The sequence below is a fragment of the Phaethon lepturus genome, unplaced genomic scaffold (assembly GCF_000687285.1).
Source record: "Phaethon lepturus isolate BGI_N335 unplaced genomic scaffold, ASM68728v1 scaffold9652, whole genome shotgun sequence".
NCBI lineage: Eukaryota > Metazoa > Chordata > Aves > Phaethontiformes > Phaethontidae > Phaethon > Phaethon lepturus.
The window spans coordinates 52,174-74,872 of NW_010522575.1; the positions used below are offsets into that span (position 1 = coordinate 52,174).

Sequence of the window (22,699 nt, forward strand, 5' to 3'; positions counted from 1 at the left end):
TATCGCTTAATAATACCAGCAAAGCGGTAAAACTCCACCTTACTGGATAGCTAGCACCCAAACTTTCTGGCATATTCAAAGATCCTTAACTTTGCCCAGTATGTACGATCAGACAGTTTTATCAGGAGAGGCAAATCTGATTTGCCGAAAGGAAGTTTAAATGCAGGAATTTATACTTTTTCCTTCAGCCAATGTATGAAACTATTTGGAAACCGTTAGCTGTGTAAAAGGAGCGGGCGATGTCTACCTTGAGGTTGTGAGCACCAGAAGAGTGTCACCTCTTAAGGGATAATTATTTTCTTGTTTTCGAAATGGCTGCCAAAGACTCTGACCAAAGATCTTGCCTTTCCTTCCTTACTGATGAAATTACCAACACAGCGCAACAATAGTGACATTCAAATTTTAAACGGATGGTTAAAAATTTTTCCCCTTCTGAAATTTCAGACATAGGAGAAGTTTTGGTTAGTTATGCAAGGGCTGAAATACACGCCTGTGAAATTCCACGCCAAGAGAACAGTCCTCCAGAAATTTATCCTTTTGCTCGGGGTCGTTACGCTGTGATCCACCTCCCCACAATGGGAGATCGGCAAGAACCCAACAACAATTTGGGGTTTGCCGCTGGAGCAGCGCAGGGAGAGAACAGGGTCTTTTTTTTCTCAGATGCACCGAATACAAAATTAAGATCATCTGTGCCAAATAAATTACCGTCCAGTGCTTTGCTGATGCGTTACTTTATAAAAACACAGTCTGAATTCAATATATTTCCAGTGTCTTGGGCAAAACCAAGGCCATACCCTTGCTTAAAGCCACTAACAACGTTTATGTAGGATTTCTTTTCAAACGCTGAGTTTTCTTTCACGACAGATATATACTACTTCAACGCGCGCACCTGAAACGTCAGCAGTGTCGCTGCTTCATCAGAAGCTAGTAATGGTGTGTGTCTGCGTATGAAGGAGGGCGTAGGTGACGAGAGGGGTATAAATGACAGACAGATTTGTTGTTGTCCTAGCTAAGTGAATGCAAGAGTCACGCGCGCAGTGCTTTGGCAACTGTTTCGCTTTTAAAATAAGGCCTTACAAGCAAAACTCTAGTAGTCAACATATTTTCCTGAAAAAGGAGATGTAAACAAAATGCACCCCAACAGTTTATGGTAACTTAATGATTTGGACAAATCTAAGCAAGATATAAATGAAGTGTTGTACAGGCTTTTCCAAAGGCTGAGTAATCATTATTGCAGGTTTCTTTATTACAATATTTAGTGGCAAGTTAGTTGGTATGCATAAAATAATTTGTCGTGTTAAATGTCACTATTTCATACGAGGCTGCAGAGAGCATTGCTCCTATTAAAATCAGATAGTCTTACCCTACCACTAGCATCCTGGTCATCCAAACCCATCTAAATATTACTAAGAATATTTTTTAAAAGAAAAACACGAAATGTTTGCACATCCAAGAAACAAATGCCACTCTTCTACAAAGTATTTAGGTCATCCTCTGCTACCACTGAGGTGGCACCAAAGACCCACCTTTCTGAAAGTGAAAAGTAATACATCCTTTGGAAAAAGTCTGTAAACTATTTAGGGTTAGAATAAACCACCAAAACAACTTTAAAGCTTACATACTGACATATATATAAACACATACATACTGTACACATTAAGTACTTTAATTAAAGTTGTTAGTTTTAGAGCTCAAGAAAAGCAAATCAAACACCACTGGTCAGGGCCAAATATCCTGCTACCAGTTAACAAACAAATTTCTCATTGATGTCAGAAATCAGTCAAGTCACAATCGCAGTTATGACAATATTGTTCCCCTTCGAGACCAGGACTGCCTGTCATCCCAAACGGGACTCCAGTGTTATTTTTTGAAAGATACGGACTGCAAGATCGTTGCAAATTCATTTGAGATTAACAAAAAAAAACCAACCCAACTCTTTCTCCTTGTGATGTCCAGCCATGCTGCGTACAACGTAGCTCCACAGAAATGCAATGCTTTTTCATGACATCAGTTTCTTAGGAATTCATCTGCCCATGCCTCATCAAATCTGATGGCAGGACACAAGTGTAGAATTCAGTGTAAAGAATCAAATTACTTAAAACATGGTAAGTAAGAGCACTCAAGACAAATGCACTCACAGACTTCGAGGTCAACCAGGAGAAGCTTCGTGAGTATGAATTTGGCTGGGCCTGTGTTTTGGCCTGTCTTACTCCATTTCAATGAGCTTGCCTAAATGCAAATGCTTACAAAGAGTCAGCTGTAAGAACACGTGAACATAGTGGCCAAATATGTGGAAAGTACATATTAGGTTGCTTGTCTTTTACACGCTTCATGTAATTTAAAATCCTTGGTTTCTTTTTTTGGTAATCACGACAAACGCTAGAGTTGGTGCTTACCTAAACTACTTCACCAGCATCACAAGTATTCACCATCGGGAGTGATTAGGCCCTTGGTCTCAATCATAACTAACTTTAAAAAGGCACCGTATTTATTTCTCCATAAAATTCACACAAATGCACATGTGTACGTGTCTGAAACTTGACTGAAAGCTCACTGACTTGCAGTGATTTCAGAGGATAGTCTTGGTACTCAGGCTTGCTTGACTGTCAGAGCTTAGGAGATCGTAACAATTTACTGACAACTCTAGGAGGCAATAAATTAAAATACAACTCCTAGTTAAGCAGTAGTTGAAGCTGCTGCCACTGCAGGTATTCTGTTTCTCTTTTTTTTTAGTATAATACTAATTGATACACTCACCCTGAATGAATAGGGCTGGAAGAAAGAGCCACATTGTCCAAGTTTTCAGGGCCCCAGCTTAAGCGATAGGAATTCCTTTCAGCTTCTTTGGCCAGAGTCGTTACCTTGTAAGCAAAAAACCCTCCTTTTTACTACAGTAAAATCAATTAATCAAGCGAACAATAAGAAGATGTATTTTGCATAGTAGTACCTAAAGCATTTAAACTTCTTTAAAAAATAAAACAAAGGCATAATAATAGCATTAAGATCTTAGAAACCCCTTACTGTAACATTCTGTACTGGCACAAAATAATCATCTTAGTGGTCCCAGTGAAATGAATGCCGCGATGTCGCGAAGTGGCATTTCCAAAATCTTTTTTTTTTTTTTTTAACTACAAGCACACTTCAGGATAGTATCTTTGAGGACAACGACCTTGAGTTCATCAGATAACCTGAATATTTAGCCCAATGGCCGTTAGCATCATTCAAAAATCAGTTAAAACGGAGAACAATATAAAGACAGCCCCTGTACTATAGTCACACAGCTTATCCATTTATTTTGGAATAGAGTTTAATATGCACAGTATAATATGCCATTAAATGTCAATAAAAAGCAAAGAGATTTACACTAAAATAAACAAAGCGGCATACACAGCATGGTATCATTAGTACAACCTGAACTGTAATCGTTTTGTATTTACGTATTTATCCAACCCGTAAGCGAACGTAAGGGAATTTGCTTACCTGCTGGCTGGGGATTACAACCGTATCGTCAATCATGGCACTGTCCCTCAGGTAGGAGGCATGGCTCAACGTGTGGGACCTGTCTGAACTGAAGGACCGCAGGCTGGTAGGTTGGTAGGATGCCATAGCAATAGATCAGCAGTACAGATGATGTTGGAAAGGTGTCATGATAGATCGAGTGGGAGAATGAAAAAAGCGTGCTATTAGCAATATGATGCAGCTTCCAGGGGGAGCAGAGAATAGTCACGGGGGGAAACCAGAGCTTTATAAATCTGTGTTATGCTACCTTTCCGACCAAGGGCCACAAAGTCTTCTGACTGACTTCCTGGCTTCAAAATGCAGGACCTAGAGATTAATCTAGACGACAGTTTATTGTACACTCGCAAAAACTTGGCTTTGTGGCATGATCGTTTCCTCATAACAAAGAGCATGAATTTCTTTTAAGCCAGGCTCTTTGGAGAAGTTCTGTCTCCTGCCACGTCACACAAGCAAGCCGCTACGGAAAACCCAGAACGCTCACATCGGAAGAAAAGCTGAAACGACTCTTTCTGAAGCTTTGTTACCATCTGCACTCTCCCCTTAGAACAGTAAATAAGTAAGCTTGACCCTGTCCCCTGGAAGGTACACACAGCAAGGTGAATTGTGGCCAGCCGCAAGCTGCTGTGTAAAACAGACTTCTTCCTCTGGATGCCAACGGCATCTTTAGAGAGGCGGTCCGAACGTCAGCACTGTTTTCTTTGTAAGCACACACAGCTCTACAGAAAGCTGGTTGCTGTAGCAATGAGAGATGCAAGGCAGTAAATAAGCTGCTTCCAAGCACTGGCTCAGAACGAAACTGCAGCATCCACTAGCAAAAAGCAAAAAAAAACCAGACAAATAAGACACCACAGAAGGACATGTTGAGGTAAATGGGGTTCCTGCTACCAAACAGCACTAGTTTTGGTCCTTTAAATATTTACTAGCAGCAGCATTACAATAGTGATTGTAAAAAACCCACATCAGCCGCCTTCAGATGTTGTACGTGTGCTCTGTGATGTTGTTCCTTGAGGAGTATAGTACGTATAACTGAAGGAAGCAGTTTTAGTTTCATGGCTTACACATCCATGAGCAGCACTCATAATGACTAACACGCTGGATCAGAACAACAGGCCATTTATCTAGATACAGAGATTTTTAAGGGAGGATTCGTTTTCAGCAGCTAGCAAGAAAAAGTCGTGCGTACATTATGGATGTGAGATTCGAGTGCTTTAAATGCAGATCTTGTGGGAAATCATATTTTACCACCTGATTGAGACCAGTCAGGTTTTTTTAACAATAGCCACATTCACCCAATAATGTTTTTGACCTGTTTTTAGAAGCAAACGGTTATCTTATTTTTATTAGAAACATAGGACATTGAAGAATAATCAACGCTATTGACCATTGACTTATACCAATGGCCTATTTAGCACACTAGGTGGATGGTACAAAACTGAAAGCAAAGATAGCTGTTACACAAGTAACAGCCTTAGGAAAAGCTTGAGGGAAAAAAAAAACCCACAAACGGACAATAACTATCTCTCTTACATGCGATGAAATATCTGTCACCCAGAGAAGTGGAAGGGGTGAGACATGTAAGACTGGTATTATTGGAATCGTGCATTTCTGGAATAAAATTCTGACTCCATTAAAACAACCAACGAAATGTCAATAGAGACAGAAGGTCACCCTAACTGTCTGCATATAACATTTCAGAAAAAAATTACAAAAGGGAATCCTGACTGAAGAGTATTTTGGTTAAACAGGTTCGTGTGAATTGGGCAGGCAGAGTACACCTCGCCTGTTCAGAACAAGGGTACTTCCGTGCACGTTTGTTCTTTGGCTGAAAAACAAGCCTCAGCAGCAGACCCCATTTGCCATCATTATCCTTCACTCGTTTCAACGTTTGGCACTTTCAGAACTGCTTCGCTGCGCCATGCAATGCTCATAAGAGGTTCACCATCCAAGTTGTAGGTTCTGCTATCCAGCTAATGTCATGTCCTGGATAGATACTGAACGGAAACAATTACGTACTAGATTTGACTGGTTCTCTGTGTGGTGATTTTGTCCATATTCTCCTGCAATTACCCTGCACTACTACCACCACTACAAATAGCCCCGTATGTATCCACTACGTAGTGCCTGTATGTAAGCTCCAGTACATATCCAATACACTGAGGATATGGACTTCATCTTCAGGCAAGACAGGCATAGGCATGACTGAGTACATTAGAAGTTTAAGTTTCCTACTACATTTAATCTCAAAACTAGTGTTCAGATGACACCGCTCCTCTTCTGTGTGCTCTAGCAGCTAAATGAAGAGCAAGCCAGCAGTTAAAAGGTCCTTCTGAGACTTAGAGATAAAGGTACTGGCTGAAACAACAGTCCAGTTACAGAAGCGTAGTGGCACTAAACAGAACTTATTGTTTATTATTGTAATAAGTCTTCAGGAATCCTGTAAAAAAAACCCCAAAACTGCATCACAGAGACAAAACTAATGTCTAAATACAGATTCTTTCCAAATCTGGTTGATAAATCTCAAGTCACAGAGGTTTTGGGGTCAATAGCACCCAGCCCCAGAGACTGAACTGTGGAACCCAGGAACGCTACAAAGCTCCTGAACACAAGAGTGTGTCTTGCCCGTCTTGGGTAATGCACAGGCATGTATCACTCACCTCTTCTAAGCCCTGTATAAAGCCCAGGTGGTATCCAGAAAATAAAAGCAGCACAGTCTAAGCCAAGTTTCTCATCTGGATGAGCGGCAGACCAGGCTGCGGCACACATCCACCTGCCAGCCTAGACAGCGCTCCAGCCATCCCTAGCCCGGCTGAGTGTCTCTTGTTGTGGGAAGTATATGTTATTTCAGAAGCTGGGAAAAGAACCTGGTATCATTGAAAGCCGCACAAATCCACCTTGAAAACCCTTCTCTATTTAAAGACCGAAAGCCTTCCTCACACCTGTCATGGACCAGAAAGGCGGAAGGGACTTGCAATGACACGGGGTCTTTCCAAATGCTGGTGATCTGATATGATAAATCAGTTCTGGCTCTCAATACCCAGAGGGAGAATCCAGCCAGCGTGGTCCGTTCTCTTTATTTTTCTTACTCTACCACTGCTTCTCTGAAGGAAAAAGGCTAACCTGCCCAGCAGCACGGTGACAGGAGGACAGCTTCTAGCTGCTGTCATCTAGGGCGACTTCCCCGATCCTTGCGAACAGCATCTGTACAGGAACCAGGGAAGCTCCTGTGGGGCAGCGGCTATGCCATACTGTGACCTTTCTAGACAGAGAGTACTGTTGGATCCAGATTCACCACTGCGTATCATCCTCATTTGCGGCTACAACTATCTCCGACAGCGGCGGCGTTCATTTGGTTCTCCAAATCAACGTCCCGGCATACAGCAGGCCTCCAAAATGGATGAAGAGACAGGTGCCGTAAAAGAATATAGAGACAACATGTTTTCATGCTGTGTAATACCTACCTGGGCATGGTGCTAACGAAAGCGTATGAAAAAGAATGAAGGGGAGAGAGAAATAAAATAAATAGGGAAGATGGTTACAAAAGAAAAAGATATGTTTTTAAATCAAATTGTTTAATGCATAAGATTACATGAGTCTAGACTGCTAATACTATTTCGCTTTACTGAGTATCTTGAAAAAACAAAGGCAGTATAATGCGATGGAAATCACGTTAAAGCAGAAGCAAAATAACTTAAGCGGTCTCTGTGAAAATTCTTATAACCAGTAACCTGACAGTGACAGAAAATGAGACCGTGGAGTTCTAAAGATGTACTTTTTTTTTGTTCATTCTTTCTCCCTTTATCGTTTTGCTTCATTTCAATATAGTCCTGCTTGATACAGGATGTGAAATAGTTTTCATGCAACACAAAATAAAACAGATCGATTACATGCCGGTGAAAATCTACTGAAATCCACTGGCAGTATTTAAAAGCCAAAATATTCTAACTGGGAGCAGAAACTCGCTTAACACTTGCTTGCACAATCACTTCTATACAGTACTTGAAAATTAAAACAAACAAACAAACAAACTTTGTTACCACTGAAAGCGCTTGATAAAAGGTTTTGATTTTTAAGCATTCTGATGTAGTTCATAAACATCCGCTGGGACTTAAAAAGCCACACAGTCACTTTGTTTTCAGTGGATTCACTGGAGCTGTCTAAAAACCAACAAAGCCTCCGAGCTTATAAGACCTGAATGATGAGGGATTTACACATGCTGCGAGGCAAACCAAACTGTTTCCTGGCATCTTTTGTTCCAGGAGCAATTCACAGCCTACTGAAGTAAACAGAATGGATCCTACTGATTTCACTCAGCTTTGGAAATGCCGCCAGAATAACAGTCACGACTGGAAAACGAGGTAGCTTAAAAATTCCTTCTGTTGCCAAGATCTCAAGTTTTGGGGTTTGGGTTTTTTTTTGGTTGGTTGGTTGGTTTTTTTCCTTCCCTTCAGTGAACCTCAATTCTAAAGGCAGGAAGTCTGGAGACATTACTGATTTACACCAGACATTGTCATTTTCCAAGAGGAATGCCTGGGTAGCCTATTCTCAACTAGAACTGTGGGTGTTAATCTGCCAGTTTGAGTCTACGCTTATGAAAAGGGAACTCCATATTTTTCATAGACTGCAGTGATACTCTCTAAAATTTAAAATAAAATATGAAAGCTACAGGCATTATTATTCCACAAATACATCTAGGTTTAAGTTCAACTTGTTCGATCAAGTAATCAGTAACTTTTCTGGACTGAACACATGGTTTTTTTCTTCTTTTTTTTTAAATGTACGACATCGATACTGTGCTGTGCCAGTAGAAGGAAAATGATTCTCTTTCTTGTTAATTCAACCATGATAAAAAAGAGTCAATGTGCTTGCTGACAATATACTCAGTCACTAAGGAAAGTCCATTGCTCCTTTCCTTATCTCCGTAGTCAGTAAACTACTCTAAAATGTCATCTCACCTAATGCTAAAGCACCCTGCCCACCTCCCCACCCATCCCCTGACTCACGGCAGGAGGAGGTGGGGATGATTCATAAGCCCTTTCCACAGACAGCTAGACTCTTCTTCCTTTGCCTGACCACAAAGACAATAAAGCTAGCTATGCCTTTTCAAGAACCAAGTAAGAATCACACAAAAATTCTTTGCTGGACTCCGAGTACAGTATTAGTGCCAAATGTATTCATTTCTGGACCGGTCAGGAAATACTCCTCCTGACCACGTCTTCCTCCTACAAAGTGGTGACTGCCATACGGACGTACCCAACAAAGAAATGTTGACAAGCGCATCCCGTGTCTCCCTTGAGTTAAAGACCCCGAGAAAGTGATTTCAAACATTTATAACAAAACGTGTGCAGAATTATCACAAGAAAAGACATGCGTCCAGGCAAATACCTGTCAGATCGTCCTCCTTCCAAGCTGTACCTTAGGTAGTTCATACCATCTAAGAACTGGCTGCTGGGTAATGAGTCATCTCCTAGTTCTCTGAGGTCTTCTGGCCTAAGGTACTCTCCTCCATCTCCTGTCATTGTGTCATCACCTTTAAACCAATCACAGAAGGGACAGAGATAAGCACACACACGAGTCGGATTTCACTTACAGGTTGGGATCTCACAGCTGGATGGCATAATAAACAGGAAGGCATTTTCCACTCCAGAAACACTGCAAACCACGAGCAATTAATGTATTTAATGAAACTGTCACATCAAGCAAAATTAAAGAAAAAAAAAAATCAAGGTGATTAATCAATTAGATTTAATCTAATTTTTGCTGTTGCACATACTGTGAAGGGGCAAATTTCTTTGGTACTCTCTAAAGCACTATCTCTCTGTTCCTTTATTTGTTTTAGCTCTCTGGTCACAGCTAGCCTGTATCACAGCCTGAGAGTTTATGATTAAATATAACCACTTACTTGACTGTCAGCTATGTGTTTTCAGCTGAAAAGGTGCTTTCTGTGGCCTTATGCCTGATAGTTGCAAATCCTAATTTAAACTCTCCATTGTCCGAACGCCACATCATATGAGGCTGTCTCACTCATGCTCCAACATCCTTCTGTGAGCAGCAAAACCCCTCTTATTTCTAAAACATGGCAATATCCAGAAACTGAAAATAAACTCACATGCATAGATGGTAATGATCATTAAACCCAGAGAAGTTATTCATAATGAATCAAAGCCTTGGTTATCTGACAGAGTAACCTTTTTGCACATACTCTGAATAACAGGGGTTTGTCGGGGTTTTTTTTAGGTCCAAATTTATTTTTCCCAGGAAATTCTGTCTTTATGAAGTCACAGTTTGCTTTTTCCCAGCAGACTAACAAAACAGATTACATTGCCAAGCAACATGTAGACGTTTCTTTTCACTCCCTGCAACACCGTTTCTCTCCGCAGTTTCTGCCTGGAGATTTCGGCCACTTTCCCAAGGGTTAATTACTCCTGCATCAGCCTGCCAGCGGCTTGGTGTGGCCCACAGAACCGCACAACATGACCCTAGGCCACCGGTATCTTCAAACTTGCTCATTTTCGAAGCCACGTGGGCAAACGTCAAGAACCTGAAGCTCAGCTACATGAAGGAGACTGCAACTGTTGTACGGGAACGGTCCTCAGGGGCTCCACGTTCCAGCTGCGGTAATTCACCCCGATATGCTCGGAAATGCAAAGGATCGTAAAGGTCAGGTAAGCGGTATCCGTGCTGTTTCAAACAGAATTCATCTGGGCATCAGGAGAGCGGCCATTTATGTGATTTAAAGTCTTAATAAAGAAAAATTGCAAAAAAGACATAATTATTGTTACTGCTGCTGTTTCTGGTAGGGCATCTTCCCATCCCACCCCCCAAAACGCTATGGGTATTACAAGCTATGGGAGTGGTGCTCCCTACTAAAGGAAAAAACCTTGATACTTATTTTCATGAAACAAATCAAGCTAGTTTTTCTAGCTTGATGTTTCGGCTAATAAATAAATAAATAAATAAATAAATTACAATTTGTCATCTCAAACAAAGTAACCTTTTGGAGGTTCTAAGGTTTTTTTGTATACACAAATATTATTTGCAAAAATGAGGCCTAAATCTTTTCGGTATAACAACAAAAGCTCTTGAAAATTCCATCTGCCCACATTAAGAGGGAGAAACTGGGCACAGTTTCACAGAAAACAATAAAATGCATTTAATCATTGCATGTTTCCTGCCTTCTGACAGATGATGCCTCCTGTTTCCTGGGAATGTCACATTACAAAGCACGGGGCTTAGTGAAAATTTGGAAGATATTAAGGCAATGCTGTTAATCACACAGTAAAAGGAATGTCAAGTTGTATTTCAAATAAACTAGATACTTATAATCACACCAGACATTCCATCTATAAAAGCAACAAAGGCAAAATCTTCACCCCTTTCATCACACCCACATCCTTTTACAAAAAAATAATCCAAGCTCTACTCTTATGTCAGCTTTGGCCACTCATCTAAGACTTGTCAATAATGGGTCTAAGCAACACGAGCTGTTTTATGTGATGTCAGCATCTGCAAACAGTAACAAGACTATCCATGGATATTTCACAACGTCTTCAGAACGTTTATCTGTTGGTAACACAGCTTACTTGCTAGCGTACCAGTCCTGAGTGAGCGAGCTAGAAGACAAAGTTCTTTATCCCGCCAACCCCTCGTGCCCTTCCATCTTTCCTTAATGAGATGAACTCCCAAAACAAGTATCCCCTCCCAGTATACGAAGGGAAAAAAAATACGTATTTAGGTCTAAATGATTGTGTAGCAACATAACATTTCATACAATTGTGGTTACCCGAGCGTCTTAATTTCCTGCTTTGCACGGCAATGGCACATACGCAAAGGGAATTAGTCTGAGTCTGTGGAGCAAGCACTCGTTCATCCCGCCACTAATATTGCATTGTCGTGAAAAGATCTCACACGGCTATATTCCTGAGGCCCGGTCAATTCAAACGTACACAGACATGTTATCTGCTGAGAAGAAATTACATATTCAGCTGACCATCGGCTGCTTCACAGAGCACATCTTACCAGATGGTAGTTTTGTGGCGGTACAAGAAATTATCCTTTTTTATCATGCTAGAAGCGATTCATCTGCCATCACATTCCCCATCAAATTAATGACAGTAATGTTTTCAGCACTTACTAGGCAGTTCGTGACAAATACAGCCCTTGACGTTGATAGGCCATGATTTGCAGCGGCCATCTATGAACTTAGGGGTGGATTTCCGGGAAGGCACCCACCTAGAGATTTCTCTTCTCTTTACTTGAAAGAACACCTTCCTTTCCTCAATGATACCAACAGACATTCAGAGGTTTACTCTACAGGGGAAAACACACCACAAAACACTGGGTGACCTTGAACTGGGCCCCAGTTAAAGCATTCCTCTTCAGCCTTGGCCTCGTCACTGCTACTGCCCATCTCTCTAATATCTCTAAGATTGCTGTCCTGTCCAAATCTGCACTTCTGAATAACATCACCTTCTTTAGGGCAGATTTGAGAGGGAATAACATGCACCAGAAGGAAGTATCAAGTGCCTGGCCTCTCTTAAAAGAAATACTAGGCTTTTACTGGTAAGGACACCAGAACAAATATGAGGGGAAAAAAAATACCCCCCCCCCCCCACCTAGGAATCTATTTATATATAAACAGAAAGCGGCCCATAGCCAAGTCCCTGCACTTGCTGCCGCTACGATTTTCCCTTTGCAGAGTGCCAGTAACTCCCAATACGATGGGTAGCTTTTCCAGAGCATAACACACGAAGTGCCACGCTCCCACTGCGCTCCCAGCAGTGACCTGGTTAGTCCGTTGATCTGTTTCCAGTGGCCAAACTAATGCCCTGGAACAACATGCAAGACCTCCCCAAAAGCATATGGTTTGTACAGGTTTGCAACACTTGGGGTTTTCTTTTCTCCTTAGGAGGAGGATAGAAAAAAAAAAAAAAAAAATCAAAGGAGAGAATCACAGAATCATTAAGGTTGGAAAAGACCTTTAAGATCAACAAGTCCAACCATCAACCCAACATCACCATGCCCGCTAAACCATGTCCCCAGGTGCCACGTCTACGTGTTTTCTGAACATTTCCAGTGATGGCGACTCCACCACCTCCCTGGGCAGCCTGTGCCAATGCTTGACCACTCTCTCAGTAAAGACATTTTTCCTAATATCCAGCCTAAACCTCCCCCGGTGAGAGAGATCACTTGAAGCAAGAAGATGGATACGAAGGCTGGGACTGGCAAGGGCCATGTTGCAGGGAGAAGGGATCACAGAGACAGTGTAAGTGTAGCGGGTTCCCCGTTGCCAGTCCCTGTCAAAGCCACACAGAGCTGTTTCAAAGTCTGCATTAAAATTGAGCCATCCAACCGACTCCCAACAATCCACAACGAATTAACTTTTTGCTCAAGTCCGCAGTACTTGTACGATGGCTCTTACTCCTCCTTTTTTTTTTTTTTTTTTACACTTTTTGCTGAACCCACATTATTTCTGCATATGGTGAATCCGATAGTATCCAAATAGAGCAACGGATCTCAGCTGCTAATTTTGAAGATAAGAGGAAGGGAAGCACCCGGGCAGATGCGACTGGCCACTCAGACGCTAAATATTTGCTTTACTCTGAGCAGTACAGAGGAAACAAAAAACTAATTTTTGACATTTTTACCAAACCATCAAAACTGCAGCCCCGCACTGATCTTGCTGTACTTCTATGTTGTCTTAAATACGGCAAAAGGGACCGGAATGCCCTGCCTATATCACTGGTTAAATCAGGCATCAATCCTGAACCACGCTGGGATCCAAAAAGTGTTTTAAATGCAAAGCAACACTTCCAAGGCAGCGGCTCTGAGGCACCCAGCCACATGCAATTCTCAGCGTCGCAAATCAGTATTGGCTCGCAAGGAGAAGCGTTTCACTGACGTTTCTAAAACAGGCTAGCTTTTTTTCAGAAATTAGCCTCTGGTATCAGGGAGCTATGCAAATGTTTGAACAACTAAGCAGTTTTAAAGATTTCACCGCACCGTTCTGGATACGCACCTACGGAGTCAATCTCGGTTAGGGAAGTCTCAACAAAGGCCGTTCCTACCATTCCTACAGTTCTCCTGCTGTGTAAGTGAACTGCAAAATACAATTGCTGTAGAAGAATTGTTTCTCTGGAATTGTTTCTCACAAAACACAGAGAAAACATAGGCAGAAATTAAAAAAAAAAAAAAAAAAAAAAAGGAAGGAGGGCTGTGATAGAAACTGCCAGAAATTGCTTTTAATAGATGCTTTTAAAGCCAGATACAGTTATGTGAGTTTGCCAAAATTATTGATTCCTCTGCAGCATGCAGATAAGTCTACAGCTCCCCACATAAGTGCTGCTCCTTAAAAGTAACAGATGGAGAAGGGACAGCTATGGCAAGCACAATCTTTTATGGAATATCTAAGTCCTGAAGCATCCACACAGGAATGTATATAATGCAGAGTTTCTCTGGCGCTTTCCTTGGACACCTTCACTTCCCTAAAGTCAATCCTCTATTTAATGCCCCCTCCCACCCCCGAAGTTTCCCTGAATTACACTCTGGCTAATGCTTTAAATTTCTTTATTTTTAGCCCGTCAGGAAAGCGGGGTTTCATGTACGGTTTCACGTCGGGGTTCACACCTACCGATACCTGACTTAACATCAAGCGTCGTGAAAACGTGTCGGCTATTGGTAGCTCAAGGCAGCACTTGCAGAAAGACAGAAGGTGAAGCAAACGAAAACAAAAAAAATCCTCTACATCTACCCTCCAGGATCTGCGGGGAGGGGGAGACGCCTCGATCCGCTTTTCTCGCAGATCAACCTGCTGCGGAATGAATTCCAGTATTTCACAGGCGGCTACAACGGTCTTTATAAAGTCGCTACGTTGGATCTAGGTAACAGAGGATAAAAGCGCTGCTTTTTCAGAATCGGACCAGAACGAACTATCCCCACCTCCCTAAGCCGCAGAACCTTGGAAGGTCATCGATACCGGCCGGTACGCTGAGAAGTCTGAGGTGTGCTGGTTTTCTGCTTTCTTCTCATGGGAGAGGAAAATTCATCCTAGACCAGGTAAATATTTCCTATGAAATAGGGAATTTCCTCACACTACGAAACACATCAAGCACTAAGGAAGGAAAGCTTGGTCTAATACCCATATCTGTGACTCCCAGCAAACCTGCTGACAAAGACTCTGCACTCACTGAAGTGAAAAGAGGGGGGGAAAAAGTCTTTTCCTTCTTCCCAAGGACACAAAGTATTTTCTAATCTTGCCTTTGTAAAAGCCACATGGCGAATACCCCTCTTTTCTGTAGCGCTCTTAAAAATATTTGTAAAACGTTACGTACTGACACACAAGTCATCTTTCACAGCCGTGTTTTTCCAGGGAACAACAGCCCAAGAAGTCTGCTGCCCACAGAACGGGTAATGACTGGGAGAGCTCACTTTGACTACAAAGAATCCGTAAGCACTGTCAGCAGCCATAAAATCTTTAGCAAAATAAGGTTAATGTAAATGTAAAAGCAACCAGATTTTATCAATCATGAGCGGGAATAACATCCAGTAGCTTTAAAGACAGATTAGATCAGATGGATAAGACTAGTCAAAAATACATTTCTCCTTTCTAACATGCTGATTATGATTTACTTCAGCGAAGAAGGTATTGTAGGTCGCCTTATAGCTTCAATCTCTGAAGACAATTCAGTGCTCAACGTTGCTCAGAAGGTAACAACTTAGGAAATAATGTATAGGTAAATACAGTAGCGTCTCCTGGTCGTGCGCACGCGTTAGTCCTTCTTTGCAGTAACAAATGTGTGTCTGTAGTTTGGGTCATGCCGACACACGTTACTGACATCATTTATTGTTGCTAATCTGGTCAATTCTACTTTTCGTCAACGACACCGATGCAAATGAAAAACAGCAGTTTCTTTAAAACGTTTGCCAATGTTTTTGCAACCTAACCACAATCTCTTAGTTTTCATTACTAAAATGTTGACAAGTCAGCAATCTTTAGCAATTCTACCCCAACAAAAATAATTTCATTTCTTTCTAACGACAATACCAGATATTTTAAAAAAAGCTACATTCTCTGTGAAAGATTTCAGTGAAAAAATCCAAGCAAGACTTTCTCATAACTTTTTTTTTCACATTCCTAGCAACAATGTCAGTAAGGTTATAAGAGAAAAATTGAGCAGCTAACTATTATATTGAGAACCTTTTGTGTTGACAACATATGAATGAAAAAAAAGGCAACCAATTTTCAGATTTCCTGTTGCATTTGCACATCTGGCACTCAGAAGAAAAAAAAAAATTCTCATTTTGCTCAGGAAAAAAATAAAAAAAAGAAAATATAAGTAATCTCAACAATACCATGTAAACAAAAGCAACTTTCCAGAGAAGACTCTCCCTTCATCTTGGATGACTTTGTTAAAACATACCAGCAAGAAACTCTTTGCATAACAAGCCTTACAGGGCATCTAAAGCATACAAATCTCTAGGAAATGGGAGGTAGACATTGCCATATTTACTGTGCAGATTATCATAAGTGAAGTTTTAAGAATCAACTCTTATTCACCAGCTGCTTCTTTCTGAGCACAGATTTCTTTTGGTTAAGCAAGGTTTCAGTTAAATTATCAATACATAGCTTTTGCTTTACTTCTGTAAATCAACAATCTTTGTCTACATTTTATACTATTGGTTATAAGAGGCTTAATTCAGAGTGCGAATGAGTTCAGCGGTGTTATTCTGAATTTACAGTGTTTTAATGTCCACCAACGGCAACTTACTTAAGTCTAAAACCAAGAATAGTTACCGGCTGCAACTTTGACTTCCAGGTTTAGGGAAAGTTATTCCTTATGTCTCCCAACGAACTGAGCCACTGCTTCAGTGGAACTACGTGCACGTACAACGGCGATGAATTCGGCCCAGACTTAACTGCTCATTTCTCACACATGCCATCGGATCAGCGTACTCTAAGGCCGTGTGCGGAGGCACTCAGGAAATTCGCTCTCCTATTTTAGCACTGTTGGCTGCTGTTATAGATACTATTAAGGAATTCAGTATGCTTATCAAAGGGCACGCCGCAGTCACCACAAATCTGAAGCGATACACTTGGACAAGAGAATAGTCTTGGGTACCAGAGCACATTATCCTTAAAATAACTAGGTGGCCAGTTAGTTCCAGGCATGCAGGTACGAAGGTAAGCAAACAGACACATCTGGCATTTTCTTCACAGCTCCCAACGTGCCGGGCAAAGCAGCTCATCATTATCCCATTCTAGAACTGAAAGACGAGGTCATCGGAGTGACTTCCGCAGAGTCATTTAGAAACCACCGACAGTGCCAGAAATAAATTTCTGAACCCTTCTGGGGTGTCCGTCTGTAAAGTAGCAAATTCCCAGTCCTCTGTGAGCGTATGTCTGCACCAGACATACGTTTGTAGGTTCTCTTCGTTGGCAGTTTCTCTACACCGGAGGGAATTGTCTACTCTGAAAACAACTTTTTTCAATCACAAAGAGTTCTTATTCCTTTTTAATCTGATGTAATCAGGTCCGGATTAGCTGTGAGCTGCTTTCTGGAACCTAAGATCAGATGTTTGATGTCCTTAAGCGACGTAGTAGTTCACAGACATGCCAGCTTGTCACTGATGCACGTACATGAAGGGATAGCAAACCCCACTTTTACACAGATACTAGTACTGTGAATATGTCTGAATGATGTAGTATCACAATTTTGAGTAAGCTTTAAAACTGAAAAGGAGAAAAATATGCAACTCCATGAGAGGAAAAATGCAGCAATCTGACACCGGGTCATTCTCATATGTGGGCATGAATGCATATTTTACTTTATAAATTATTTAAGGACACGTGATGATGCTGTTTCCATTTTTAGAAACACTTCAGCAAATTCAATGTCCTAATCACGTTCTTTTTAAGATGACTTCATTATTTCTAATTTTTTTTAAAGAAACACAAAAGTAAAAAAAAAAAAAAAAAAGCCAACAACACGACCTTGCGCCTCAACTAGGCATAGGGTTGACTCTTTAGCAGCTTTTAGACAAGCATCCCTCATCAGACGCTTTTTGTTCTTTGGATATTGTGAATCCAACTGATTTTTGAGACTCCATTGACTATTTGCACATCATTGTTCGCTCAACATTTGTCTATCCCTTCTCTGCAACTGACACGTCGGCATTAATTGCTGCGCGGTGTGAACTGACCTTTACGGTAGCCATCTCAGGGGCGTGCTGTTTCTGATGGTGGTGCCTCACCTTCTACTTCAGGCTTTCTATTACCTTCTGCCTGCAAAGGTAGTCTGGCCGAAAAATAACTTGTCAGAACAAAGAAAGAGATTAATTTTCAGACAGATCAGTTCTCTGTGTCGGTTCACCACATGGTGAAACGTTTGTGCTGACATAATGGAGGATGTGGGATAGCGTGGTTAGAGCTATAACAACTTCTTGTAGCAGCCAGAACTTAGTCTCCAAGAGACAGTGAAACCAGAGCTTTTGAAAATTAACTGGACTGAAAACAGAGGAGGGGATGAGGAGGCCCAAAGAGACACAAATGAGAGCTCTTCGACAACCTGCTTTGCCCGTTGGTCTTGTATCCTCTGTCCACAGCACTACACTTACTGTACTCCCTCAGATGGGAGTCACAAGGATATACCACTGGCGGTTTGTACAGCTCTTTCGCCACGAAAATAACGCACGGAATGAGTACAGAGGAGCAGCAACATGCTCCTCAATACAGTATTAACATATGGGACAATTAAGAAAAAAAGGTTCCTGCCTTTCCTACGTTTTCCTGCGTGTCTGCACTCACTCAGCCCTAACAGAAACATCTGCTTGCACTCAACTTGGCTAATTCTGTAGATGCCACTAAAATACGTTTCGCGAGAGGCTTCGCAGGAATTGCCCTTCACTGAGGATCCCCCAGGAGCAAATCGCTTCTCTTGTGGCAACAGCTTTAAAGGAACTAAACTCCGTAGCCATACGAACAGTTAAGCCGGACACGGTGATAAAAATGCAGTTTTTAAGTGCAACTCTATCCACACACAGCGCTTCTGCTGGCATGGATACACGTATCCGAAAGCACATCCCCTAACAGCTAGACCTGCGGGAGGCTGTAGTGCAACCCCCACCCTTAGGGAGAAGCACTTCTTCATCTTTTTTGCAAGATCAGGCCATCACCTTCTGAACAGTGATTGTGTTACACCCGCACCCTGCTGAGCAATTACCAGTGGATAATTATCCTTAAAGAGTCTCCATGGTAGACTGTAGTACCAACAGAGAACGTAGCAGCAACAGATGCGTGCACGCGTGTATTCCTGTGGTGCATGAACAAACTGCTTAATAAAACTGTGCCGAAACATCTTTGGCCTTGACGGACACAAAGCAGGAAAAGACTTATTAATGCCGTAGAATATCTGATACACGTAGGGCCACGTAACACGCTTGCAGCAGATGAAGTCGGATTTTTCTATAATCATGTTTTTACTAGCCTATGAAGTTTCCTTTTTTCCACTCCATCCTTGATCCTTGCACAAAACTTTATGAATCCAATTTCCCCTAGTCCGTTATCGGCATGGGTATTTCTCTTTCCCTGACAATGCACACCTGCTTCTGTACTTAACTCTGATACTTATCATCTGAAAAACAGTAATCTGATTTAAAAAAACCAAAGCAAACAAATGCCATTTTAAATAAAAAGTATGATCTGGTTCCGTTCCAAGGAAAGCTGGGGGTTTTTTCAGATACAGTAAAAGGTAAAGAATTCTGATTAATAATACAATTGCTGAACATAAAAATGCTTTATGAAAATTGAAGAAGAATTAGTGGGATTCTCAGTCCATTCAAAATATTTTACAATAGGCTACACAGAGCAGGACCTTACGTACCGAGCCGAGCTATTTCATAGGTTGTATGTTCCTTTATTGTATACTGCTAAGACTGGATGATGCACTTAAATTTTGTTTTACTAACATTTAGACTAGATCTAAGGAAGCAATTGGTCACAACGAGGGTGGTGAAACCCTGGCCCAGGTTGCCCAGGGAGGTGGCAGATGCCCCATCCCTGGAAACATCCCAGGCCAGGCTGGACGGGGCTCTGAGCAACCTGCTCCACTTGACAATGTCTCTGCCCATGGCAGGGGGTTGGACTAGGTGACCTCTAACGGTCCCTTCCAACCCAAACTGTTCTATGATTCCACGATTATTAATGTAACAGCATATAATTATGCAATATAACTGCTTCCCAGGCAAAACGCAAAATACTTACCACCAGTGATGAACAAGCTCCACAATGGGAGCTGAAATCCTTATTTGCTCAAGTGCTCTTCTCATGCTCAACTTCATAACCATCTAAATATAGCTGGCAGGTTTACTGGGTCATGTTAATTTATTTCAGAATATATTGTGTCACTTTAAAGCAGCTAAGAACACAGCATTACAGAAGCCTTATTGCTAGCGTCTTCTAAAGACTACACCACCCCTTAAAGGTTCATCCACTTTGTTTTTAATAAAGTTTTGCGTTCTTCCTGCCGCCAGCTATTTTACGTTCCTGTGACAAGTACCGTCCACGTTAGGAATTCTCGCAACATCCTGAACGTTTTGCCTCTAGAAACGGGTTTTACAAGGACGATGGCATGAAGTGCTTTAAGTGTGACCAACCTACTTAGCAACCTGCAGCGGGGTCACAGAGGCACTATCGGTCTGAGTGCTCAGCACTGAGCCCTGAGAAGCAACGTGCCAGAGTACCTATGTCGTGCCTATGTCGTGCTTGCTGGCTATAGACAAACAGCAGAGAATGTTAATTCAAAGCACTGGAGAGCATTAGGCATGCCTGATGGCCACAGTAAGTTCTGCCAACATACTCAAGATACAGATAATAAATCTCGGATTATCTGGCTTCCCTTCTTCCTCCCACCTTTCAGGAAACACACGCCCAGTCACACTTCAAAAGTAATGAAAAGGAGCAGTGTTAGGCACCCAGATTAAGCAAGTGCATGTTGCTTCAACAGAAAAAATAAAACAGAGTTAAACAAAAAGAGAAAGTTTGCAAGTCTTACTCCACGAACTTCTGCTAACAGCACCTGTGCCACTATAAGCTTCACCATCACTGAAGCGTTCATCATCAGAGTGTTTAAAGGCTGTACAACATACAAAGCGGTTTGAGAAAAAGGAATACCCTGTATTAATCCTGTAGAAGCAGAAAGACATACGAGGCTTTGCGGATTTAAAGATGGCTAAAAGGTAGTTCAAAAGATTGGGAGAAAATTCAACACAGTGAACATAAGGCTATAGGCAATTCAAAGGCCGTTTATGACAATAGTTACACAAGTAGCTGACTGTTTTTCAAGCAGAGAAAATGTAGCAAAAACACGCCTGAGAGAAATAATTTCACTGATCATGATGCAGCAGAAAATATTTTCTTTTGAATCACACTTGTTTGCTTTCGCTTGCAGCTTTGCGAGCATTTAAAAAAAAAAAAAAAAGTAGTATCTGGAACCTAAATGCCATATTTTCTCAAGAGTGTAACTCATTTATCAGCATAAGTCTAATTTCAAAAAATAATACAAGCAGTTTAGGAACATGAAAGCCATTAAATTCCAGTACCGTTTAGAATCACAAGGGCATCTGTGTTCTTCGTAAAAGGAAAAAAACCCAACCCTGTAACCCACGTTCCTAAATCCCTAGGACTTTTTGAAATTAGCCACTCCACAAAGCATGTGCATGAAATAATAATAACCATAAAATGGCACATGTGAGATACTGTAATATTAATTAACACTGCCAAGAGTACAAAAGAAAATTTTTGCAAACGCGTGTACATTTATCAGATGCCATTGCGATTAAAATTTGCAAGAAGTCACGTGTGAACTTTTAGAAAGGGATGTTTCCAAGCTATTTCCTTAATTCTGCGCTGTATAAAACCGCAGTACTTTATCAATCCCTCCGGAAGTTCACGGAAATTTTCCTGGAACTTAGCTAAGCGGTACGACATATGCCTCCTTGTCTGTACATACAATAGACTCCGAAACCCGAGTGCCAAACTTATTAGCATGTTGTTACTTTATGTCATGCTGTCTGTATCTGCGATTCGTGTGCGCCAAGAGCTCCCTCAAGGGAACCGCCTCCTCACCTTGCACCTTATGCATCTTCTTACACAAATGTTTCCAATTAGGCGGAACTCCTAGATATATGTATCTGAAATAGGTCCAGAAAATTTACTGCTCAAATTCCTCTTCATGGGAGGGTCAAACCCAGCTTTGGGACAGCTCTACATTGAAATGTTAAAATGTGAACTTGGGAAATGTTTTCATTTGTTGATTTGGTTCAGATTAGCTTTTTCTGAAAAAGACGTAGGGGTCCAGGATTCTGGTTTGGGTCAACTTTCGGCATCTTTATTCAAATGCCTTAATGGCTACATCATTAAAAAAAGGCAATTAGACAGAACATCATTTCAAGCACTGAGAAATGAAGATGTCAAAGTACTTAAGCAGCTATCTTGAGTCTATATTACAGGTTACACAAGTGATATGGAATAGGAACTTAGCAAAGTTGCTCACCTTCTTCATCTGAAACATCCAGGACCTCAGTCATTGTCTCAGGTACATTTAGCTTGTGCTTCTCTGTTACAGTCTGCAAAGACAGAATCATCAATCCCCAAATTAAACACCAAAAATAGCAGCAAAGTTTACAGCAGGATATTTTCAACAGCAACAGCAGTGGGATCTGCCGAAGCATTTTATAATGCGTTTCCCCTTCCCCTGACTTTATTTTTCATCTTTACTCCAGAAGCTCCTACTCTCAATGCTGTATAAAGTAACATTTACTCTGGCAGAAAAGTACAAAAAAAAAAAAGATAATGAGCTGGTCAGAGGAATAAAGAAAAGAAAACTCTCAGCAAATTTATTTATAAACGGTGCATGTAGAACAATTCAGCTCAACGTTTCCAAGATGATTTTAAAATGAATTAGGTAATGTCTACAGAAGAGCTTCAGAAAGTTATATGTGGCATATGGAAATTATTAAATCGTAAAGCATTTGGAAATGAAGTTATGAATGATGTGAAATTTTTAAACTAAAAAAAGATGGGGAGGATTTACACAGATCACTTGAAACATTTCTTCCCCCACCTCCAAAAAGTGACTACACTGCATATTAATGATATCCTTTTCATAAATCATGTATATTCCCCCAA

The 22,699-nt window shown here is 41.2% G+C and overlaps 1 protein-coding gene across 1 annotated transcript in view; it reads right to left on the reverse strand.

The window, feature by feature from the left end:
- LOC104616737 (ankyrin-2-like) overlaps window positions 1-22,137 on the reverse strand; it is a gene marked incomplete at both ends in the record, with an annotated part of 73,150 nt that extends 51,013 nt beyond the window's left edge. Inside the window, 4 exons of the mRNA XM_010281846.1 lie at window positions 2,758-2,861; window positions 3,481-3,583; window positions 8,902-9,046; window positions 22,065-22,137. Coding sequence (XP_010280148.1) covers window positions 2,758-2,861; window positions 3,481-3,583; window positions 8,902-9,046; window positions 22,065-22,137 — 425 coding nt within the window. The remainder of the gene's footprint in view (window positions 1-2,757; window positions 2,862-3,480; window positions 3,584-8,901; window positions 9,047-22,064) is intronic.
- Between the last annotated feature and the right edge of the window lie 562 nt (window positions 22,138-22,699).